General features: G+C 34.6%; 1 protein-coding gene and 1 pseudogene across 1 annotated transcript; both read right to left on the reverse strand.

The window, feature by feature from the left end:
* Nucleotides 1-4,471: 4,471 nt before the first annotated feature.
* LOC145039163 (uncharacterized) lies at nt 4,472-16,253 on the reverse strand (annotated as a pseudogene).
* A 1,879-nt stretch (nt 16,254-18,132) lies between these two features.
* On the reverse strand, nt 18,133-21,328 carry ER-ANT1 (endoplasmic reticulum-adenine nucleotide transporter 1). Its single transcript, XM_078991688.1, has 4 exons — nt 21,133-21,328; nt 20,300-20,582; nt 19,751-20,122; nt 18,133-18,634 (listed from the first exon to the last, which is right to left on the reverse strand). The coding sequence occupies exons 2-4, from the start codon at nt 20,555-20,557 to the stop codon at nt 18,329-18,331; spliced, it is 936 nt and encodes a 311-aa protein (XP_078847814.1). The 5' UTR covers nt 20,558-20,582; nt 21,133-21,328; the 3' UTR covers nt 18,133-18,328.
* Nucleotides 21,329-22,044: the final 716 nt, after the last annotated feature.

The following is a 22,044-nucleotide window of genomic DNA, read 5'->3' on the forward strand; positions in this document are numbered from 1 at the left end:
ACAAAACTGAATATAGTGTTTGAATCACGAAATTGCAAAAGATAGCAATTTTTACAACTTTTTATGTATTTAGCCCTTAATTTATTTGATATATTGATTTAACTTTTACAAGGTTGCTTACTTCATATTCCAATTCATTTGAACATTCTTTTTTTTAAACATTCTACAAACCAAAGATTCCCTCAACTCTAGTATCACCGAGTCTAATTGAATTTGAATCAAACTAATTATCTTGCAACAATATACTTTATTCATTAGACCCTATTTGTTATAAAGAGTAACACGTTAACATTTAGCATTCACTGGACTCAAAAGTCAAGCATGTGTTGTCGAGACATTTTGTCCCACCTATAGAAAACATGGGACAAGGTGCTCTTAATTTTATATCTATGAAAATACATAAATGCTGTGACAACCCAAAAATTTCCATTTGGTAAAACCATCCACTACAATTGAAGTCAAATTTGTTTCTGCTAACTTTCAAACTTTAGGGATAAGTTTGAGTGTTTTAAAGTTAGTGCTCCAGAATATATCAAGAGAGAGGATACCCTAGGGTTTAATATGTTGCAATAAGTGCCCAGAACTTCAAGAGTTTGGAATATTACAATCCAAAAATGGTATTCGGATCGAAAACCCTAAAGACTATATAAGGAAAACTTAGCCATTTGGAATTCATTTCTTACATTTCCAACTAGAGAAAACCCGAATTCTCTCTCAAGGATCTTCACCCGATCACCCCCAATTGTAAGTACTTCAACCCTAGAGTGTATTAAAGTGTAATATATGCCTTGATAACATGAGAAATCAGCCAAAACACCAAGGAAATGGTGTTCACGTCCCAAGATCCTCTTGGATCGTGAACACTAAATAAAGGGCCAAAGTGTGCCCAATGTCCCTCCAAACCTTGGAACTGAACCTAGAGACTACCCATGACTTGTTTAGACCTCAAAATCATTAAGAAACAAGGGCTAGAAGTGAGTTCACGGCCAAGGATGTTCTTGGGCCGTGAACTTCTTTTTATGGTGCCAAAATGCCCTAAATGCCTTCCTTAAGCCAAGAGACTAGCCTAGCACTTTAGCTTGATGTATTTAGGACTCAAAACAATCAAAATACCATCACCCATAGGTGATTACCACCACAAACACATGACCAAATGGTCCATGGGCCGAAAACTCAAGTTAGGGGTGTTTTGATGCCACTAACACTTCTTAAGGCTTAGACTTGAATTTAGGATGTTTCCTTATGATCTTTAAGACCCTCATAGACATAAATGGCCATGAGTTTATGGTTGTAAACTCATTAGGGTCGTGAACACCTCAAAAACTCCAAAGAAGGTGGTTTTCCTCATCCTATAATAGAGCTAAGGTCCCTAAATTATTCCCTAGCCTTCAAACTTGCACTTGCACATGGGTAGCCATGAGTTTACGGCCGTAAACTCCCTTGGGCCATAAACCCATGGTAGTAAACTCATGTGAGTGCCATTTTACCTTCCTTTGTTGAATCACATGTGATTCCAACACTTGGTCAAGGTCTTTCCTAGTCCCAGAAGGTGTTTCCTTTCATATAGTTGTTTATAAACACTATATTCATGTCAATATGTGTCCTTATATATTATTTAGGACTTATAGTGTCTCGGGACTTTATTCATGGAACTTCTCATCCGTACGCGCATACCTGTTTGAATCACCCACATCAGGTGAGTTCATACCCTGTAATGAATCTTTTAACTATTTTAACTGTTTTAGGGGGGGGGGGATATAGGGTCAACACGTGATAATTGTGTAAATTTTTGTTGTTAAACATCTTTCAAAATGTTACTTACGTTATTTATAATTTGTCAAAACATTTCAAAACTCGTTTAAAGTTATGTTACTTTATAGTTATACAAAACTCCGTTTTTAAAGTAAGAGCATAACTTAGTAGAGAAATGAGTCTTTTCAGTAACAGTCCAAGTAGAGCATTAGTAAACTATTATAGGTATAGTTTGGGAGAATGTTATTCATTACTTCTAGTACAATGAAGCACACAAAGAAACAATACCAGAATAGAACGAACAGTGAAGAGAATCAAACATTACCAGAACAGAATGAACAGTGAAGAGAATCAAACATAACCAAAACAGAACATAACAAATTAAGTTGCTATAGCATGAGAACATACAGACAGGATGGCGTCGCATGCACTGTCTCACCGATATTTTATGGGACACTCTGATGGTTTTAAATAAAGATGTAATAAATGTGGATTTGAAAATAATTATGTTGGGATTTCATGATTTATGGAAATGTGTTTCAAGTACATCTGAGCCCAATTTGTTTGATTTACAGGTCGTTACATATATTATATTATATTTATATCTTAATAAACATTGATTTATAATATAATTAAAATTTTTAATTGATTATTTTTAATTTCTTTTTTATTGGATTAATTATTTTTTATTAGATTGTTATATTAATAAATATTTTTTTAACATATAATATTTTACTATTAATAAATATTACTCTATTGTATTATTAATTTCTTTTAATTTTTTTTTATTACGTTAATTCTTTTTATCGGATTATTATTTTTATAAAATAATAAATATCATTTTATTGGATTAATAATTTATAATGTATAATATTAATTCATTTTAAGTTTATTGGTTCCACCCCAAAGTCATCAGAATAGACAAAAGTGTTGTGTCTCATCGTCGAAAATCGGCTGGACAACCGTCGGTCACCTTCATCGATTGTTCGACGGAAACACCACCAACTTGTTATACCCAATGCCGCCAAAAACGACCTAAGACAACCTTATCACAATTCGTCGGAATCCTCTATATCTTCTACTAAGCCGGACATATTCTACTGGTTCGATCCAAAATTCCGAGTCAGTTCCTCCATTTGTTTCTTTCTATAACATTGTGTCGTCGTATCATCTCGCTGAAAATCGTCGATCATCGCCTACAATCGTCATTCTAGATGAAAACTACATCGGTCGACTATCCACACAATGTGCAATAAACCCCATAAAAACATATAGCCTCCGGCCGACATTTCATTACCGATACCGCTATCAATGGCGACAATGTTAGATCAAGGGTTTTCAAACCACCACAGCCATTACAAAGTGGTAGCAATGTTGTAGAACTGGTTATTCGTTACTTCTTTGGCCGATTGTCGAGTATCGAGTACTCAGATTTGGTAATTCATGTAAAAATATTTTTAGGTCGATGCTTTATTGAAATATTCATATAGAAAAATTATATATATCAAAATCATAAGTTAAAATCATAAGTTTATTGAAATATATAATAGATTTAGATACATGTGAATATACAAAAACTAAAATAAACACGATGACTGGGTGATGTTAGTGGTGGTGACTGTATGATAGTAGTAGTGTTGTCCAAAATATGTTAGCTTTCAAATATTTAAAATAAATTAGGAGATATGGGGTGGATGAGACTTTTTGATATTTTTATTTAAAACAATAAAGAAAACAATTAACCGAAAATAAAAACAATTATAAATAATAATATTTGTTATAAATAAAAGTAATAAATTTAAAGTAATAATCCAATAAAAAAGAATTAACACAAGAAAAAAAATTAAAAAATTAATTAAATGAAATTAATAATCCAACAAAATAACACTTACTAATAGATAAAAATTATATGTTAGAAATAATATTCATTAATATATAATACTCTAATAAAAAAGAATTAATCCAATAAAAAAGAAATTCAAAAAATTAATAATCAAATAAAATAATATTTATTAATATATAAATATAATATATTAAAATAATATTACAAATATATAATAATTCAATAAAAATAATATAATAAAAAAGAAATTAAAACATAATTAATTAAAAGAGTTCAATAAAATGAAAAAGATAAATTGAATAAAGATAAAACTGCAAAAATTGTAAATCCGTCATTTGCCAAAAGTTAAGAGTTATGTTTTTAAACTTAAAAAGATAGGGACCAAAACCACAAGAAAACCACAAAATAAGAACATTTTTTGCTAATAAATGTTTTTTTAACTTTATCCAAAGAAGTTAACAAACCAAAGGAATCATTTTTGCAATTTTGTCAAAAGCCTATCACTAAGAAAATACTATAAGCCAAGTTTTCAGTCAAATTACAATCGTTTATTGAAATGAAAGTTACAGAAATATGAAAAAATGTATTATCCAATAAATGATGCCCATTTCTAGAACCCACTAAAGTGAGAACCCCTGCCAAATGCCAACTTAATACATATCTCAATTCTCAAATATTCAAAGTAGTTTCCATTTTTCATTAAGACGTTAAGTCGGCCACCCTTACAACATAAAACCCTATGAGACTCCCACATGAAGTATTCCAAAAATCTATATATGCTAATTAATGCTTTTACATGAACTATTGCTAGTATAAAAAAAATTAATAACTTAAATCTAATTTAAAACAAAAGAAAAATGCTTCTCTAGATTTGCATCAAGAAGCTCTTTTTGGAGGATGCATATTCCCGATCAGAGATGTTTTACTGATAGAAAATATTTGCACAAACAGTCCTGTAGTGCCACACAATAAACCTCCATTGTTACACTGTCCAACTTCAACATTATATATTTTCAAATTAATAAATTGGCAAAAAGGCTTTATAGTATTACTCACCAACACCAACACAAGCAATCTTCAATACATCAAACTTATATGTTTCCCAATTACTCAGACCAAGACCAAAAAGAGGTTTGATTGCCTTTAGTTGGATAATGGAAGCAATGGATCCAAGTATTCCTATAGATGATGCAACCTTATACAATTTCAAAAGGCTCACTCTGCTACGCTTTTGACCTGTAATATAACAACATGAATATTAATAAATAATATAAATTTCACTCGCACTAAAAAAACAGTGTTTACCTAATTCTCCAATTATAATTGAAATGAAAGTTATAGAAATCGATGCAGCAACTAATATTTCAAGAGGCTCCTTCTTTAACAGAATGAAAAGGATGTCAAGTACTCCTACCACTGCTTACATCGCATTAAACATGGGGATATCTTGTTACTTAAGTTAACAAGCATCAAAGAAGGTACTTTGAATAACATAAAACCCTAGAAGTAGAGTTCAAATAACTCAAACTCCTTATTTAATCCAAAGCAAACCATTTTTCATATCTAAAATTCAAAAGTTTCTAGTCTGCTGATTCAATCTCGTAAATTATCATAAGACTCTGTCACACCCCAAAACCAGGAACGGCGGAAACGTTCTGGAGCGGAGGACGTCATGTATAATATCAACAACAATGTGAGGTAGTAAACAAGCAACAACATCATCCATTGCATTAATAAAATAATTATTATACAATTGTATTCTGTCAAATTTTGATAAACACTAAAGCATAAATCAAAATGAAAGATAAGTCTTGAACAAGCTCCATCTTCTTTTCTCCTTGCATCGGTTCCTGTCTATGTTGATCTGAGGATACAAGTAATTTTGAAAGCGAGTATCAGCTTTGAAGCTGGTGAGATCATAAGTATTTAGTGTCTTAATTTGTATGTAAGAATTTGTAAGTGAACTGTAAGTATGAAAATGTTTGTAAAACAACTGTAAACGTTTGAACCTGTCGCAAGAATGAGTTGTAAATGTATGTAAGTGTTTGTAAAAGTTTGAATCTCTCAGAAAAACCTATATTTTCTGTTAATGTAGCCTTCTACCAAGGCTTAACTGTTTTGTATGCTCGTTTCTTATAAAAGTGTGTAATTTTCCCAAGTGTAACTATCATTATCAAAATATAGTTTTTACATTTATAGTTTAAGTGAAAAGATCACTAAATATCTGAACAGGGAAAATTAATGTAGTACTAAAACGTAGCGCTATAAGAACTACTGCTGTACTAATTACCTTAAACCGGATTTATATTAAGACATTATGTGATAAATTGCACCATACTATCGACTGGTAACAACGACAACATATAGTCGAAAAATAAGGTATGACGTTTGGCACCCGCAGACCTGTCGGTCCCGCTGTAGCTAGCAGCGAGGTGTAGGATAGTCAATCCAGTATAGATCTATACGCAAACTCACGCTCTCCCTCCAAGAGACTCTGGCTACAACCCGGGTCATGACAATTAAGGCATGCTCCCATACAGTGGATCACAATTTTATTAACGTATTAATGTAAGTGTAATGTAACGAACTGTTCTAGCTGAAATGTACGTGCTCTCTACCTAGCAAGTATAGTAATGTAATCGTTCTAGAAAGTATTGACTCATGAATGAACTGACTCATTGTATGATATCGCGTTCTAGTAATTGTTCTAGTATCTTCCTAAACTACCCATATGGTAGTTTACTAGTAATCTATCTGGTAAGTATGAACATGGATGTATACCCTTGCTACCCAAGGGCATATGTTGAACTGGAAGGACCTTTTATGACTATATATGTACACAAGATATATAACTAATATTTAAACGACTTTCGGATGAATACCCAATATCCCACCAGACCACATCTCAAGGCGCGAAAAGGAAATAGGGTGGATAGCCTTCCTAAGTCTTTTAAACATTTCTTATATAACTATACATATAGAGGCATGCAATTTATAATATAAAAGCGTAAATAAATTTTGTAAGACATTTGAAACATAAATATTATTTTAAGAAAAGATCGACTTGATGTCGATCTATAAAACAATTTGAAGGCATAAGTATGATAAAACAGTTTTGAGTATAAGGAAACATTTGATTGAAACACAGTTGTAAATAAGCTTGAAAGGTAATGTACGGAGTAAGCTGTACAGTGTAAAAAGGAGTTTAAAACATATAAAATGTTTATAAAAAGTCATTTGAAGGAAACTGTTTGGTAAAATGGCTAATGAGTAGCCAAATCTTTTGAATGCTGTATATTAATCACATGTGATTGATGTAATAACTAGCTTAATTCTACTTATTAATCGCATGTGATTGATATAATCCTAGCATGATTCTACTTGTATTCCCCCCCCCATAAAACATTTAAATGTAGTTTAAAACATTAGTTAAGGGGTATGAACTCACATGATTGAAGTGGTCGATTTGAAATAGTCTAGAGAAGAATCGAGCAGAACTTCGACAGGAAGAGTTGAAAACGCGGGAAATCTCGGGATTCTCGGGAATCTCGGGAATCTCGGGAACACAAAACCTTCCTTCAGGACTTGAAGGTGAAAAACCGGGGCTTTGGGAGGGTCTCGGGGGCTTAAACGCAGAGTTTCGGCGCGAGAAAGAGAAGATTGGAGCACCTAAACCCGGCACCCCAACAGTTCTATTTATAAGGCTGTTTCTGGTGTACCACGTTGTGGCTAAGGTTGGCCACGTCGTGGGGAGCAAGCCTTATCCTCTTCCGTTGATGGGACGCTCTCAGTCACTTGTCGAGTCGCGGTCAAGCTGTGCCACGTCGTGGGGGCCTGACAGCCTCGGATTTTGGACCCCGAACTTGTAAAATCTGTAACTTTCGCATACGAGCTCCGTTTTCGATGTTCTTTATATGCACGCGTAGCTAAAAACATGATCTACAACTCTCGTTTATACTTCATTGGCTAATTTTGAATTTATTTTTAATTATTTATTTTTAACGGGCCGGGACTCGATAATTCCGTTAAAAATCCATAACTTCTTCATCCTATGTCCGTTTTCGTCAGACTTTTCATCGTTGCGCTACTAATGTTGAGACCTTAGATTCTCATTTAGGTTGTTTTGGTCAAAAGTATCTTCATCTCTATTTCGAGTTTTTAGCTGTCTATTGCTATACCCGAATCTTGGAAAAATCATAACTTCCTCATACGAAGTCAGATTTGGACGTTCTTTTTATGTATGCTCACGGTTTGAGGTTATATATAACTTTCATTTAGATACTTAATGCTAAAAACTATTGTATTGAAACTTCGCGTTTTTTGTTTAATCGGTGTTGCCGGTTTTGCCGAGAATCTTCGGTTGGTCATAACTTCTTCGTTATAACTCGGATTTTAGGGTTCTTTATATGTACGAAAACCTTGATACGATTCATAATACTTTATTTAACCCAAATAAGATTTTAGGAAAGTTATATTTTGACCGAAATTCGATTGGTTTTACATTACATTGTCTCGAAATATCGGGTTGTCACATTATCCCCCCGTTAGAAGGAATTTCGTCCTGAAATTAGAATTTAAGCAAGGAAGTATGCACGAATGATCGAGTAGTGAGGAGGAAACTTCCTAATCGATTGGTTCTAGTGCACCTAAGTGATAACGGGTTCTGGGTTGGCATTCCAACGAACCTTTACTAACTGGCGATGGCGTTTCTTAGTCTGCTTGACCTCTCGGTCGAGGGTCACTACGGTTTGCAAGAGTCCTAACGGAAAGGTATGGTTTCACGATCCAGATGCGAAGAGTAGAAAGTATGTTACTGAGTTCGCGGAGTAGGTCTAGTTTGTGTGAGGCACATGACCGATTCTGATAAGAATCTCGGAGGTCCTGTCTACCTTGGATTTAGCTTTCCACGCTTTACGAAGCGTATTAAGCCATTCCCAGAGTGAGTTATCCTAAAGAACTTGGTCACTCACTTGGAATCTCAAAGGTTCCTTTTCTTGCGTAACTTCCCAGTCAAAGGCCACCCCTTGCTGGGTCAAAGTCGTACGAGTTTCTATAGCTTGCGAGGAGTTCTGAATGAACTAAGGCGGTAGGTCGGTAAGACCTAGAATCTGGCAAAAAACTATCGGCGTCTCTGGTGTCGATAAATGCTCAACGGTTTTGACAAATTGCTAGAGTGCTCATAATTTCTCACATTACTAACAGTGTGTCTTTGGAAATTTGACTCTTCAATTTCAAAACTCGTGCTTTGAGAACATCGCTAAAAGTTCCTCTGAAGGAAATTTTTTCCCATGGGTTCCTTCTTACTACAAGGGTAGATAAGCAAGTCATTACATGGAGAAATGACGAACTGATCCAGGTAAGAAAGACGTACCCTACTCGTTTAGCTCATAAAAGCTATGGGCGTATTGGTCCTATCCGAAGGGTATCACTACGGACTCGAAGTGTCCGCATTGAGTTCAGGAGATAGTCTTCCGAACATTTTTCCGTAACACTCGAACTAGTGATATTCGGATCTCGGATCCATTCCTGGAAGTAGTTTCTTTCTTTGCGTTTGCTCAACCATTTTGTCTACGCGCGGCAGATATAACGATTTCTAATGAAAAATCTCGATGGAGTCTTCGATAACCGAGGTACATGCAATGCGATCCGTCGATCTCTGGAAGAATATGACCGAGGTTCTCTAGGGTGAGAAACCTAGTCTTCTAATTCTATTTATGTGTAGTTCGCTAAGTTGTCCAAACTATTCTTGTATCTCCGTGGGTGTTTAAACTATAAGGTGATCTGTTTACGGGAGTCGTACTGGGTTCTATGTTTGTTCTCATGACGATGTGATTACTCGTACTTAGGCAGTTCTCCGTCCTGAAGTTCATATTAGAATTCATACCTAGTTTCACAATCACCCTTTCGTGTATATGAGTCATATATAATTAAGGTTGAAAAGGTAGTCGAATAACTGGTCCTTCTTTAAGTTCACATCCCATCGGGGAAAAAGAATTTAAAGTGGAATCATCAATTCTAAACCTATAGAACCTTGATTATATATCACTCTTATGCATACATTCTTCAGTGATAGATCAACCGCATGAATCCCTTGATTAAACTTGACGTACTGCACGAGTGGTACTTCGGGGATTTCTTCGGAAAGAAAATAACTAATAGGTACTCCTGGAATGAGTACTTCGGCGTTCTGATGTGACGGTTTCGCTGGAAAAGTGATCTAGAAGAAAGAGATGTACGTATGAAGATGTTTTCGTGAGGATCAAACTAGATCAATTTGTATGATAATGTCGAAATCATACTGAAACTTAAAGACGTTGGATTTGAACATAAGACGTTTACAGACAAAGCACAACCATCCAACCATGAACAGAGTTACAGTACTTTAGATTTACCATAAGACTATTGCTACGAATAACATATACTACAAAAGACAAGTATACGCAGCACGAGAATTCCTATACAGACAGGATCTCGCAAAAGGTAAGACTCTAGTTGCACTAGTTTTAGATAGTTTATAGGTCTGTTACAACGAAACGCCTAAATTACATTTAACGTGGTTCCGGAGCAGGCTCTCCTGCGGCTGTGATCCTGAGAATATTCTCGTCTGCGCCAGAGTTTTGTGTTATCGGTCAATCCTTCTGGAGGTGTCCAATTTCACTGCATTGGGAACATATATGGACAGTACCCACATTGGTAGTGGAAGTGAAACGTCGAGTAGGAGTTATGGGGACGCGGGTTCTTTCCTTTTTTGGGCAATCTCTCTTATAGTGCCCAAACTCTCCACAATGATAGCAAGTCTGGTTCCCATCGGCGTTGGGCGAATTGTTGATCGGTTTTGATAGGCTCTTGTAGTAACGTTTGGTGTGCCCCTTTTTGTTGCAGTTTTTGCATTGCAAGGCTCGGCAGATTCCCTCGTGGTGGTAATTGCATCGGTCGTACTTCGGGAGTGTTCCTTTGTATGGTCTGCTCGGTACTGGGATGGCAGAGGTTTCCGCTTGCTGTTGTTGCATGGAAAGTTTTCGGGGTTTCTCGCGTTCTTTCTGAGTTTGACGCTTCCGTTTCTTGTTCTTTGGTTTTTGGCTTTGCGGGCCTAAGGCCGTTACCGTTTGGTGACTTCCTGGATGGATACCACGATTGGAAACTTCATTCCCATCAGTAGCATTGATTGTGTTGTTAGCGCTACGGTGCGCAAGAACCGCGGTTATGGCAGCCACTGTGGCAGCTGTAACTACCATTTGAAAGGTAGCGGCATCCATAGGAAAAGTAGAGGTCTCGTTGCTTGGCTGGTTGTTTCCGGATGACGACATGATTTTGTTAACATGAAAGAATAAAGATTTTGTGAGCGATTCTGGTTGACCCTTGATGTACTTAGATTGTTCTTGAAAAGAGTAAGAGTATGATCTCGAAAGTTTGACCTACATCCCTATGATGCAGTGCTAGTAAAGAATGAAAATATGTTCGCGAAGGTTTGACCTACACCCCTATGATGCAGTCCTAGTACGGAATGGGAGTATGTTCGTAGAATGGTCGCAAGACATTTGTCGTTCGAGCTGAGGTATCATGGGTTGGTGAATAACAAGATCCAACCACAGAAAGAGGCTTGGAAGTGTCTCCGTCGCTATAGTCCAATGACTTGACTAAAGCATGTTGCATATGGACTCAAATGAAAGTATGATAACAAATACTTGAATGAAGAATGACACAGAAGTTAGCCGGCTGTCAATATTTTTGATATTCACGATGTAAAGATTCTGGAAAATGACCTTGTAAAGGTCTTACATCATATCCGCAGAAGATAGTTCCTAACAGCATAAAGACCTAGCTAAAGTACTTACAGAACAAGAAAATTTCCTAGAAAATGCCACATCAGGTATAGACAGAAAATAACGATTCTTCTTTATAAGGAAATAAAGTAAAGCGTCTACTACTAGCGACGGTCATCACTCTGGTGAACTCTTAGTTCAACCAATTGACGTTCCATGTCAAGTAGGTGTCTTTCGCACACCATCTGGCGTACTCGGAACCCTATGACTTTGGCTCGTGATTCAGTCAGTGCTTGCAGTAGGGTTTCATGGTTTCTCTCTGATCTCTCGTGAGCATCTTCTAGATGAATGGTGTGGAGGGTATGCATTCTAGGATAGGCGACTACTTCTGTAATCTGATTTAGGGCTGTCTTGCCTTGAATCTCCTTTCGGGCCATTCTGCGGACCAAGATTGGCATGACTCTATCTGCTGAGCCCCCATTGCTCAAGTCGGAAAAGCTTCGGTCGCCATCAAATAGCATAGATTGATCTTGTCCTTGGCTCCATATTTCCAAGCATTCCACTCACTCAGGGTCGGGCCATGAAAAAGCCGAACGAGGGTTAGGAATTGGAAAGGGAGTTGCTCGAGGTAGGTTCTCAACTTCTGGTTTGGAGTTAGCATCATACGAAAAGTCTTCATCATGGTGATCATCCAAGGGGATAGGATGATCATTCACTGGTTCGGAAGATACTGGTTGCTGAGGGGATGGAGTCCAGCTATGATTTCTAAGCGAGAATTTAGGGTAAGAGGATAATTATTTGACAAACTATCTAGATAATTATTTAGAAAACCTTCATTAGTTACATCGCTATTTGTGAAGTGCATACCAGCTATGTGTAATCTAAACAGGATAGACCTTCGAATAAGTGACTTTAATTCCAAATTCACACAGAATAGGGACAAGGCAAAATTATCACAGATTCTAAGTCTATAACATCCTAATTACATATAGCCTCAGTGTCTCCACTTAGCAACTATCAACTTAATAATGAAGATCCCGTTTTAGTTCTCAAGTATAAAGTACTTCTAGTAACACCAAATACTCCTATAGTATTTTAAAATTTAATGTTATGTTCTATTGTTCTCATTGTGGTAGGGTTGGTAAGATTTTAGCATTGTTGCAACCACACACTTAAGCTTAGGCACATGCTAGCCAACCCTCGGATAATATAGGTGATCAAGCTATATCTTCCCATTTTTTACCATATGTCTCTAAGCCCACTTGTGTTGTCCAACAATCGTAATTCTTTTGTACTGTCCTAGTGACACTGATTTTAGTATGAATGTAGCACGTATACTTACTTAAATATTTTACTATTTAAAGTATAAACTCTTGGTCAGAGTATTTTTAATCCCTTATGTATTTATAGTTACTATATCTTTTATGGGTTGATATACTCAATTCACTATAAACAATGCTCTGATACCAATCTGTCACACCCCAAAACCAGGAACGGCAGAAACGTTCTGGGGCGGAGGACATCATGTATAATATCAACAACAATGTGAGGTAGTAAACAAGCAACAACATCATCCATTGCATTAATAAAATAATTATTATACAATTGTATTCTGTCAAATTTTGATAAACACTAAAGCATAAATCAAAATGAAAGATAAGTCTTGAACAAGCTCCATCTTCCTTTCTCCTTGCATCGGTTCCTGTCTATGATGATCTGAGGATACAAGTAATTTTGAAAGCGAGTATCAGCTTTGAAGCTGGTGAGATCATAAGTATTTAGTGTCTTAATTTGTATGTAAGAATTTGTAAGTGAACTGTAAGTATGAAAATGTTTGTAAAACAACTGTAAACGTTTGAACCTGTCGCAAGAATGAGTTGTAAATGTATGTAAGTGTTTGTAAAAGTTTGAATCTCTCAGAAAAACCTATATTTTCTGTTAATGTAGCCTTCTACCAAGGCTTAACTGTTTTGTATGCTCGTTTCTTATAAAAGTGTGTAATTTTCCCAAGTGTAACTATCATTATCAAAATATAGTTTTTACATTTATAGTTTAAGTGAAAAGATCACTAAATATCTGAACAGGGAAAATTAATGTAGTACTAAAACGTAGCGCTATAAGAACTACTGCTGTACTAATTACCTTAAACCGGATTTATATTAAGACATTATGTGATAAATTGCACCATACTATCGACTGGTAACAACGACAACATATAGTCGAAAAATAAGGTATGACGTTTGGCACCCGCAGACCTGTCGGTCCCGCTGTAGCTAGCAGCGAGGTGTAGGATAGTCAATCCAGTATAGATCTATATGCAAACTCATGCTCTCCCTCCAAGAGACTCTGGCTACAACCCGGGTCATGACAATTAAGGCATGCTCCCATACAGTGGATCACAATTTTATTAACGTATTAATGTAAGTGTAATGTAACGAACTGTTCTAGCTGAAATGTACGTGCTCTCTACCTAGCAAGTATAGTAATGTAATCGTTCTAGAAAGTATTGACTCATGAATGAACTGACTCATTGTATGATATCGCGTTCTAGTAATTGTTCTAGTATCTTCCTAAACTACCCATATGGTAGTTTACTAGTAATCTATCTGGTAAGTATGAACATGGATGTATACCCTTGCTACCCAAGGGCATATGTTGAACTGGAAGGACCTTTTATGACTATATATGTACACAAGATATATAACTAATATTTAAACGACTTTCGGATGAATACCCAATATCCCACCAGACCACATCTCAAGGCGCGAAAAGGAAATAGGGTGGATAGCCTTCCTAAGTCTTTTAAACATTTCTTATATAACTATACATATAGAGGCATGCAATTTATAATATAAAAGCGTAAATAAATTTTGTAAGACATTTGAAACATAAATATTATTTTAAGAAAAGATCGACTTGATGTCGATCTATAAAACAATTTGAAGGCATAAGTATGATAAAACAGTTTTGAGTATAAGGAAACATTTGATTGAAACACAGTTGTAAATAAGCTTGAAAGGTAATGTACGGAGTAAGCTGTACAGTGTAAAAAGGAGTTTAAAACATATAAAATGTTTATAAAAAGTCATTTGAAGGAAACTGTTTGGTAAAATGGCTAATGAGTAGCCAAATCTTTTGAATGTTGTATATTAATCACATGTGATTGATGTAATAACTAGCGTAATTCTACTTATTAATCGCATGTGATTGATATAATCCTAGCATGATTCTACTTGTATCCCCCCCCCCCCCCATAAAACATTTAAATGTAGTTTAAAACATTAGTTAAGGGGTATGAACTCACATGATTGAAGTGGTCGATTTGAAATAATCTAGAGAAGAATCGAGCAGAACTTCGACAGGAAGAGTTGAAAACGCGGGAAATCTCGGGATTCTCGGGAATCTTGGGAATCTCGGGAACACAAAACCTTCCTTCAGGACTTGAAGGTGAAAAACCGGGGCTTTGGGAGGGTCTCAGGGGCTTAAACGCAGAGTTTCGGCGCGAGAAAGAGAAGATTGGAGCACCTGAACCCGGCACCCCAAGAGTTCTATTTATAGGGTTGTTTCTGGTGTGCCACGTCGTGGCTAAGGTTGGCCACATCGTGGGGAGCAAGCCTTATCCTCTTCCGTTGATGGGACGCTCTCAGTCACTTGCCGGATCGCGGCCAAGCTGCGCCACGTCGTGGGGGCCTGACAGCCTCGGATTTTGGACCCCGAACTTGTAAAATCCGTAACTTTCGCATATGAGCTTCGTTTTCGACGTTCTTTATATGCACGCGTAGCTAAAAACATGATCTACAACTCTAGTTTAGACTTCATTGGCTAATTTTGACTTTATTTTTAATTATTTATTTTTAACGGGCCGGGACGCCATAATTCTGTTAAAAATCCATAACTTCTTCATCCGATGTCCGTTTTCGTCAGACTTTTCATCGTTGCGCTACTAATGTTGAGACCTTAGATTCTCATTTAGGTTGTTTTGGTCAAAAGTATCTTCATCTCTATTTCGAGTTTTTAGCTGTCTACTGCTATACCCGAATCTTGGAAAAATCATAACTTCCTCATACGAAGTCAGATTTGGACGTTCTTTTTATGTATGCTCACGGTTTGAGGTTATCTATAACTTTCATTTGGATACTTAATGCTAAAAACTATTGTATTGAAACTTCGCGTTTTTCGTTTAATCGGTGTTGCCGGTTTTGCCGAGAATCTTCGGTTGGTCATAACTTCTTCGTTATAACTCGGATTTTAGGTTTCTTTATATGTACGAAAACCTTGATATGATTCATAATACTTTATTTAACCCAAATAAGATTTTAGGAAAGTTATATTTTGACCGAAATTCGATTGGTTTTACATTACATTGTCTCGAAATATCGGGTTGTCACAGATTTTAATAAATTATACGAAACAAGAAGCAGCAAAATAGTACATATAAGCAGGGCCGTTCCAAATATATTTTGGGTCCAAGGCGAGAGAAAAATATGAGCCCTTAAAATACACAAATGCCGTCATGTTTTTTATAATAACTCAATAATTGAAAAAAATTATTTATAATATCTTCTAAATATAACAATTTCTATAAAAAAAAAAAAAAAAAAAAATTGGCCCCTTAGACCATAGACTCGCCCTTATCGCCCATCTTTTGAATGGACGTGCATATAAGTACCTGAATCACAAGAACTTTGGAGAGTGAAGATTTCCCCTTGGCTACCTTTGTATATCCCAAAGTTAAGATCCAAATAAATAAAGACTTGAAATTATAAACGATAATTGCATTGTATACATGTAAATACTAAAGAAAAAAGGACATACTAGTGTCGACGACCATTCTATATGAGAAATCAGTCATCGGTTCCAGATGGACGCCGATTGCCAGAATTTCTCTGTTGCATCTCACAGATGGTTAGTTTTTTATTACAATAAAAGGCGGCAGAAGGTGGTAGCCACCACCTCACGGTGGTGGTGACGGGTTTCTCTTTGATTTTTCTCCGGCCAAGAACAACCATTCAACATCTCATCTAAAGGAATTAGGTTTGCAGCAAATTTATTTAACTAAGTATGATTTTGGAATTCATTATTCAATTATTACAAATAGTTAATTCTTTTTTATTTATTTAAAAGTAGTCTCGTTTTTTAATATATTTATCGGCAACAATACTTTAATTACATTCATTTGAAATCGACAAAATTTTCTATGTTTTTCTAATTAATAAATTAAACTCCTATATTATTCTAGTTTTAATATTAACTCTTCATATTTTTAGATAATATTTAAATTGGTTTATTTTTGTGAGAAAAATATTTTATAACAAAGTTCTTTTATTTTTATCTATTTTTATTTTAAACTCTCATAACTACAATTCAAATATTTTTAATTAATGATATTTAATTTTTTAATTAAATTATATATCTGATATAAGACAATTATTTCTTTTCATATCAAATTAAAAACAACATCGAACCGGTAATTAACCTAGATACCAAGAACTTTAATAAGATCAAGTCTAGTAAGCGAGGCCTTCTAAATGTATAAAAAGTTAATATCATGCTTCAAAAAAAATCGATGGCGATTTAATTGTATCAAAACAATCTAGGCTAACTTTAAAGAGAAAAAGACAAAACTGCAATGACTTTTTTACATTTAACTCTTTGTTTTATAATTTAATTACTTTCACCAATAAAAGTCAAACTAAGTTGGATTATTTTTTCTATGTTTAGCACTTTAGTATAATAGGTTAAATTGGTCGCAATATGATTTTTTTCGTCAAAGTTTAGTGGATTTTCTGAAAATTTTGACAACAAATATTCCACTAAAGCAACAAAATTTTCTATTTGTACCACTTATAGCAGTGGTAAACAGAACAAAGTCTGACAATTATAGTGTTTGAATCACAAAATTGCAAAAGATAGTGTTTTTTTATCAACTTTTTATGTATTTAGCCCTTCATTTTTTTTTTTTTTTTGTTATATATCGATTTAAGTCTTTAACTTTTAAGAGGTTGCTTAAATATATGTGAATATTATCATGTTTCTTTTGTAGCTCAACATTTTGGTTTAGCTACCTGACGTTAAAAATAAAACATAAATAAGTACGATTGTAGACGTGTAAAAAATAATTATGATTCCTAGAGATCCCATTACTTCATATTCCATGTTCCAATTCATTTGAAGATTCTTTTTTTTTTTTTTTTTTTTTTTTTTTTTTTTTTTTTTTTTTTTTTTTTTAAATACATCCTACAAACCAAAGATTCCCTCAACTTTAACCGAGTCTAATTCAATTCAAATCAATCTAATTATCTTGCAACAATATAGAAAACATGGGACAAGTCGCTCTTGATTTCATATCTATGAAAAGACATAAAGGCCCTCATCTTGTTTAAGCCCACCAAGCCCAACCCAATCTATCACATTTAGCTTTTGGTTACAAAAAGTCTTCAAAGATAAAAGAGTAAATTACTGAAATCATCCCTGTAGTTTTGTCAAAATTGCACGTTTGGTCTCTATCTTTTTTTGGTACTCAGATCGTCCCTGTAGTTTGATTTTGTTGCGTTTTTCGTCCCTATAGTTTGGTAAAAGTTGCATGTTTGATCCCTAACTTTATGTATGTAAGGAACGAAAAATACAACAAAATCAAACCACAGGGACGAAAAACGCAACAAAATCAAACCACAGGAACAATCCGAGTGCAAAAAAAAGTTAGGGATCAAACGTGCAATTTTAACCAAACCACAGGGACGATTTCAGTAATTTATTCAAGATAAAAAGAAGCAATAACCAAAATGGAAACTATACAATTTCATAACAAAATTAATTGAAAGTGTCACAAATGAATCACACCAATTACATATCAAGCTATACATATATCAAATCCATGACCTTTCTCCTTCCAATACCATTTCAATTTCTTTCTTTTTAGTAAATCCATATAGAATTAAGCCAAAATCATCTCCATTTTTTCAACTTTTAACTACAAGACTTTTTGATGCTCCAAATTATGACTACTTTTGTATGTAATTCGATACAATTTATCATATCCTGCAAGAACTCCAGCCCCAGCTACACCAACAAGCATGTTTGCAGTAACCCCTCGATATAATGCCAAGAAACCCTCCAATCGAATGATCTCATTTATTGCATGAATAGCATGATGATATTTTGAGGGTTGACCAGAAGTCAACATCATTCTTCGCCTCACTGTGTCAAATGGATAAGCACAAACACCAGAAAACGTTGTCACACTCCAACCCAAGAAAAAACTTGCGATAAAATTGTCCTGCGGATTGTTTTTAGAGGTTAGAAGGAAAAAAAATGACACGTTTTTCAAGAAAATGGTTTTAGAGTAGAAAGAAATCACACCCTTTTCAAGAAAATCGTTAAAAATCACAATTTTTATAACTAAATGCAAATAAAGCAGAAAAAATCACATATTTTTACAAGAAAATGCTTACAGAGCAGAGAAAAAATCAAAACTTTTTCAAGAAAATGGTTATAGAGTAGAAGGAAATCACACCCTTTTCAAGAAAAAATCACACGTTTTACAAGAAAATGGAAATATAGCAGAAAAAAAATTAAATCTTTAAAAGGAAAATGCTTATCACAAGGGTAGAAAGAATCACACTATTTGCAAGAAATGAGTAAAGTTAGAAAAAATCACATTTTTTTACAAGATGTGTATAAAGAAGAAAAAGGATCACGTCTTTTTACAAGAGAATGCTTATATATGGCAGAAAAATCACACATTTTACAAGAAAATGACTATAAAGCAGAAAAAAAATCACACCCTTTTACGAGAAAATGACGATATTGCTGAAAAAATCAGTGAAAATGCTATGAAAGCCCTTGTATTTTGTTAAAGTTTCCATAAAAAACCATCAAAGAATTGTTAACTTTTCATAGAAATTTCCATGAAAGCCCTTAAGATTTGTTAACTCTCTAGAAAAGCCATTATTTAAAATTCTAAGATTGCTTTTAAGTTATGTGTATATTATTAATTTGAATAACTTGTTATTTTAGTAACATCAAAACATTTGTTACATTAAAAACTACATTTATTTATAATACACTTCTATATAAATATCACACATGCATTTATAAAAATATCAGACATACATTTTTTAAATAAAAAAAAACATATTTACAATATACCTAGTCTTCTTTAATAAGCTAGAAATAAATAAACATAAAACCCGAGGGACCAAAATCAACACATGAAACTTTTACAACATTTTGGTTTAAAAAGAATAGTATAACACCAAATTTGGTGTCATACTATTCCTTTACACCAAAATGATGCAAGAAATGCAGAAAAAACACAAACTTTACAAGAAAATGCATACAAACCAAAAATAAATCACATATTATAGATGAAAAATGGTTAAAAAAGGCATACCTGAAATGATCCAATTAAGACAACAGGTTTCAAGCTGTCATATAAACCAAAATACATCCCTCTATAAAGAGTAATCCCCACAATTGAAATCCCAAATCCACGATATAAGCCTCTAATTCCATCAGTTGCAAGGGTTTTGCTATAAACATCAAAAAGTCCATTAAATTGGTGTTTATGATTTCTTGAAATGCCTGATGAATCGGTTGCTAATCGAGTTCTTGCATAATCCAAATGATATAAAAATAATGAAGTGGTGGCTCCTGCAGCACTTCCTGAAGCAACATTCCCAATAAACCACTTCATATATCCATCTCTCTCTTTTGACCTTCCAAATACACTTTTGAAGTAACCTTTGAATGCAAAATTGAAAGCCTACGGATATTTTTCAAAAATAGTTTCTTCAGGAACCTATTACCGATTTTCTCACTTCCTAAAACAAGAATTACTTACTAATCATTTCTTTACCTGAGTTGTGTAATTGTGTTAGGTGTTTTAGTTTTCGGAATCTTGAAATTATACAGCTGAAAACAAGAAATGCTAATGAGTTACCTGAGTTGGGAAATATCGAATCACATTGACTTGATTACCCCTCCAAAATGAGAAAAAGCCTTCTTCTTTAAACACCCTTTTGAAGCATTGACCAACCCCTGTATATGGTTTTTTGAGTTGACCTCTCTTCAATAACTCTCCTTGATTTTGTAGTAAAAGCTTCACTCTTTCAATTGGAGCTGCTGCACTTTTTGATATGATGGCTGCTGCACCTCCCATCACAAAATCAGAAGAAAACCTCTCTGATTTTGTTGTCATCCCAAACCCTAGATTCTTTTCCACTCTGCAGAAATCAACATGAAATCATTCGTGCAAAAATTATAAAAGAATAGCTAGTAGTTACTGTTTTTTCTTTTGTACTTCATGAAGTTATGCCTTAATGCATGATTGTATATGAATTAGGGTTCTTTTTACACCTTGGAGTTTAATTTTTGTATATAAATGAATTGATTTTATATATACAGACAATGGGGAAGAGGTCGAGAGATACATGACGACCACAGAGGGTGCTTTCATGGCTGCCGAATAATTGGATTTGGGAGCTAAAACTCATTGTAATTTCGAGATTCGGTTTCCGGTTTTGGTGGTGGTGACGTAGGCATACATATGGTGGCAAAGCGTTAACAAGAGAAGCCAAATTTCATAGAAGAAATAATTTATCGAAGCTAAAATTAGCGAAGCTATTAGTGAACATTGTGAAATCGATCAAATTGGTTTTATTGGCAGAAAAAAAAAAGGACGAAAACCGATCAGTAATGAGTAATGAATGCAAACAAGGAAACGATGAGAAAGGAGATAGAGGATTGATAAGAAGAAAGGGAGTTGAATGTAACCTGATGATGCGCGATGAAGATGCAGGAACCAGTGAAGATGAAGTGTCAGGAAGGGGGAATGGTGGGTTGGTGAAGACAAATTGTTGAAGACGACATATATGAGGAGATGGGCATCTGAATGGTTCTATTGCTCCCTCAAATCGTCAAGAAGATGAGTCTTAAAATAATTTAAAGGAAATGAAAACATATGGTGGCTAGGCAACCCTCTCACAAGTCACACCACTTTTATACGGGATAAGACAAGAAATAATGGTCACTATCGGATTGAGTAAATAACTCATTGCTTAAACTATATTTCCTTATAACATTATGTAGCTCGAAACAACAATGGTAATGTTCCTTTGGGTAGCTAACGAATCATGCTTTCAAAATACTAAACGCATGCTCAATTAAGTTTCAAAGTTTTCCTAAAGGTTGTAATCTTTTTTTATTGCTCTTATTACAAAGGTTGTTGATGCAAAATTTGTTAAAGATTTTCATGTCATAAGTCTTATAGGATGTCAATATAAAATTATGGGAAAAATTCTTGCAAATATGTTGTGTGTGGTGATTGGCAACTTGGGAAGTAAGGAACAATCTGGTTTCATTAAGAGCATATAGATTCTTGATGGCTCGTTTATTATTAACTAGTAAAAAACCCGTGGTTACGCCACTTTTGGGGTAATATAAGAAAAATCGGTAAATTTTAAAAGATATGTGCTGAAATTGTAAATCACCACAAAAATGGAAGAAAATCGACAACCCCTAAAATTAGATGTCAAAAGTGTACAACTAAAAGAAGAGACACTGGTGGAGAAAATCCAAAAATGTTGTGGCAATAATGTTAAAATTGTCAAAGTTGGGAAAATATTGTGATAAAATTCTAAAGAATCTTTGTGTTTTTTTATGTCAAAATATAAAAATTTTGACTAT

The sequence above is a fragment of the Lactuca saligna genome, chromosome 4, assembly GCF_052625555.1.
Source record: "Lactuca saligna cultivar CGN05327 chromosome 4, ASM5262555v1, whole genome shotgun sequence".
Classification (NCBI taxonomy): Eukaryota; Viridiplantae; Streptophyta; class Magnoliopsida; order Asterales; family Asteraceae; genus Lactuca; species Lactuca saligna.

Excerpts from the sequence above, each read along its gene's own strand:
- ER-ANT1 (XM_078991688.1), bottom strand. The coding sequence starts at position 20,557 with ATGACAACAAAATCAGAGAGGTTTTCTTCTGATTTTGTGATGGGAGGT. Across the intron at positions 20,123-20,299 it reads TTCGATATTTCCCAACTCAG|GCTTTCAATTTTGCATTCAA; the intron begins GTAACTCATTAG and ends AAATATCCGTAG. Across the intron at positions 18,635-19,750 it reads TCTTAATTGGATCATTTCAG|GACAATTTTATCGCAAGTTT; the intron begins GTATGCCTTTTT and ends AACAATCCGCAG.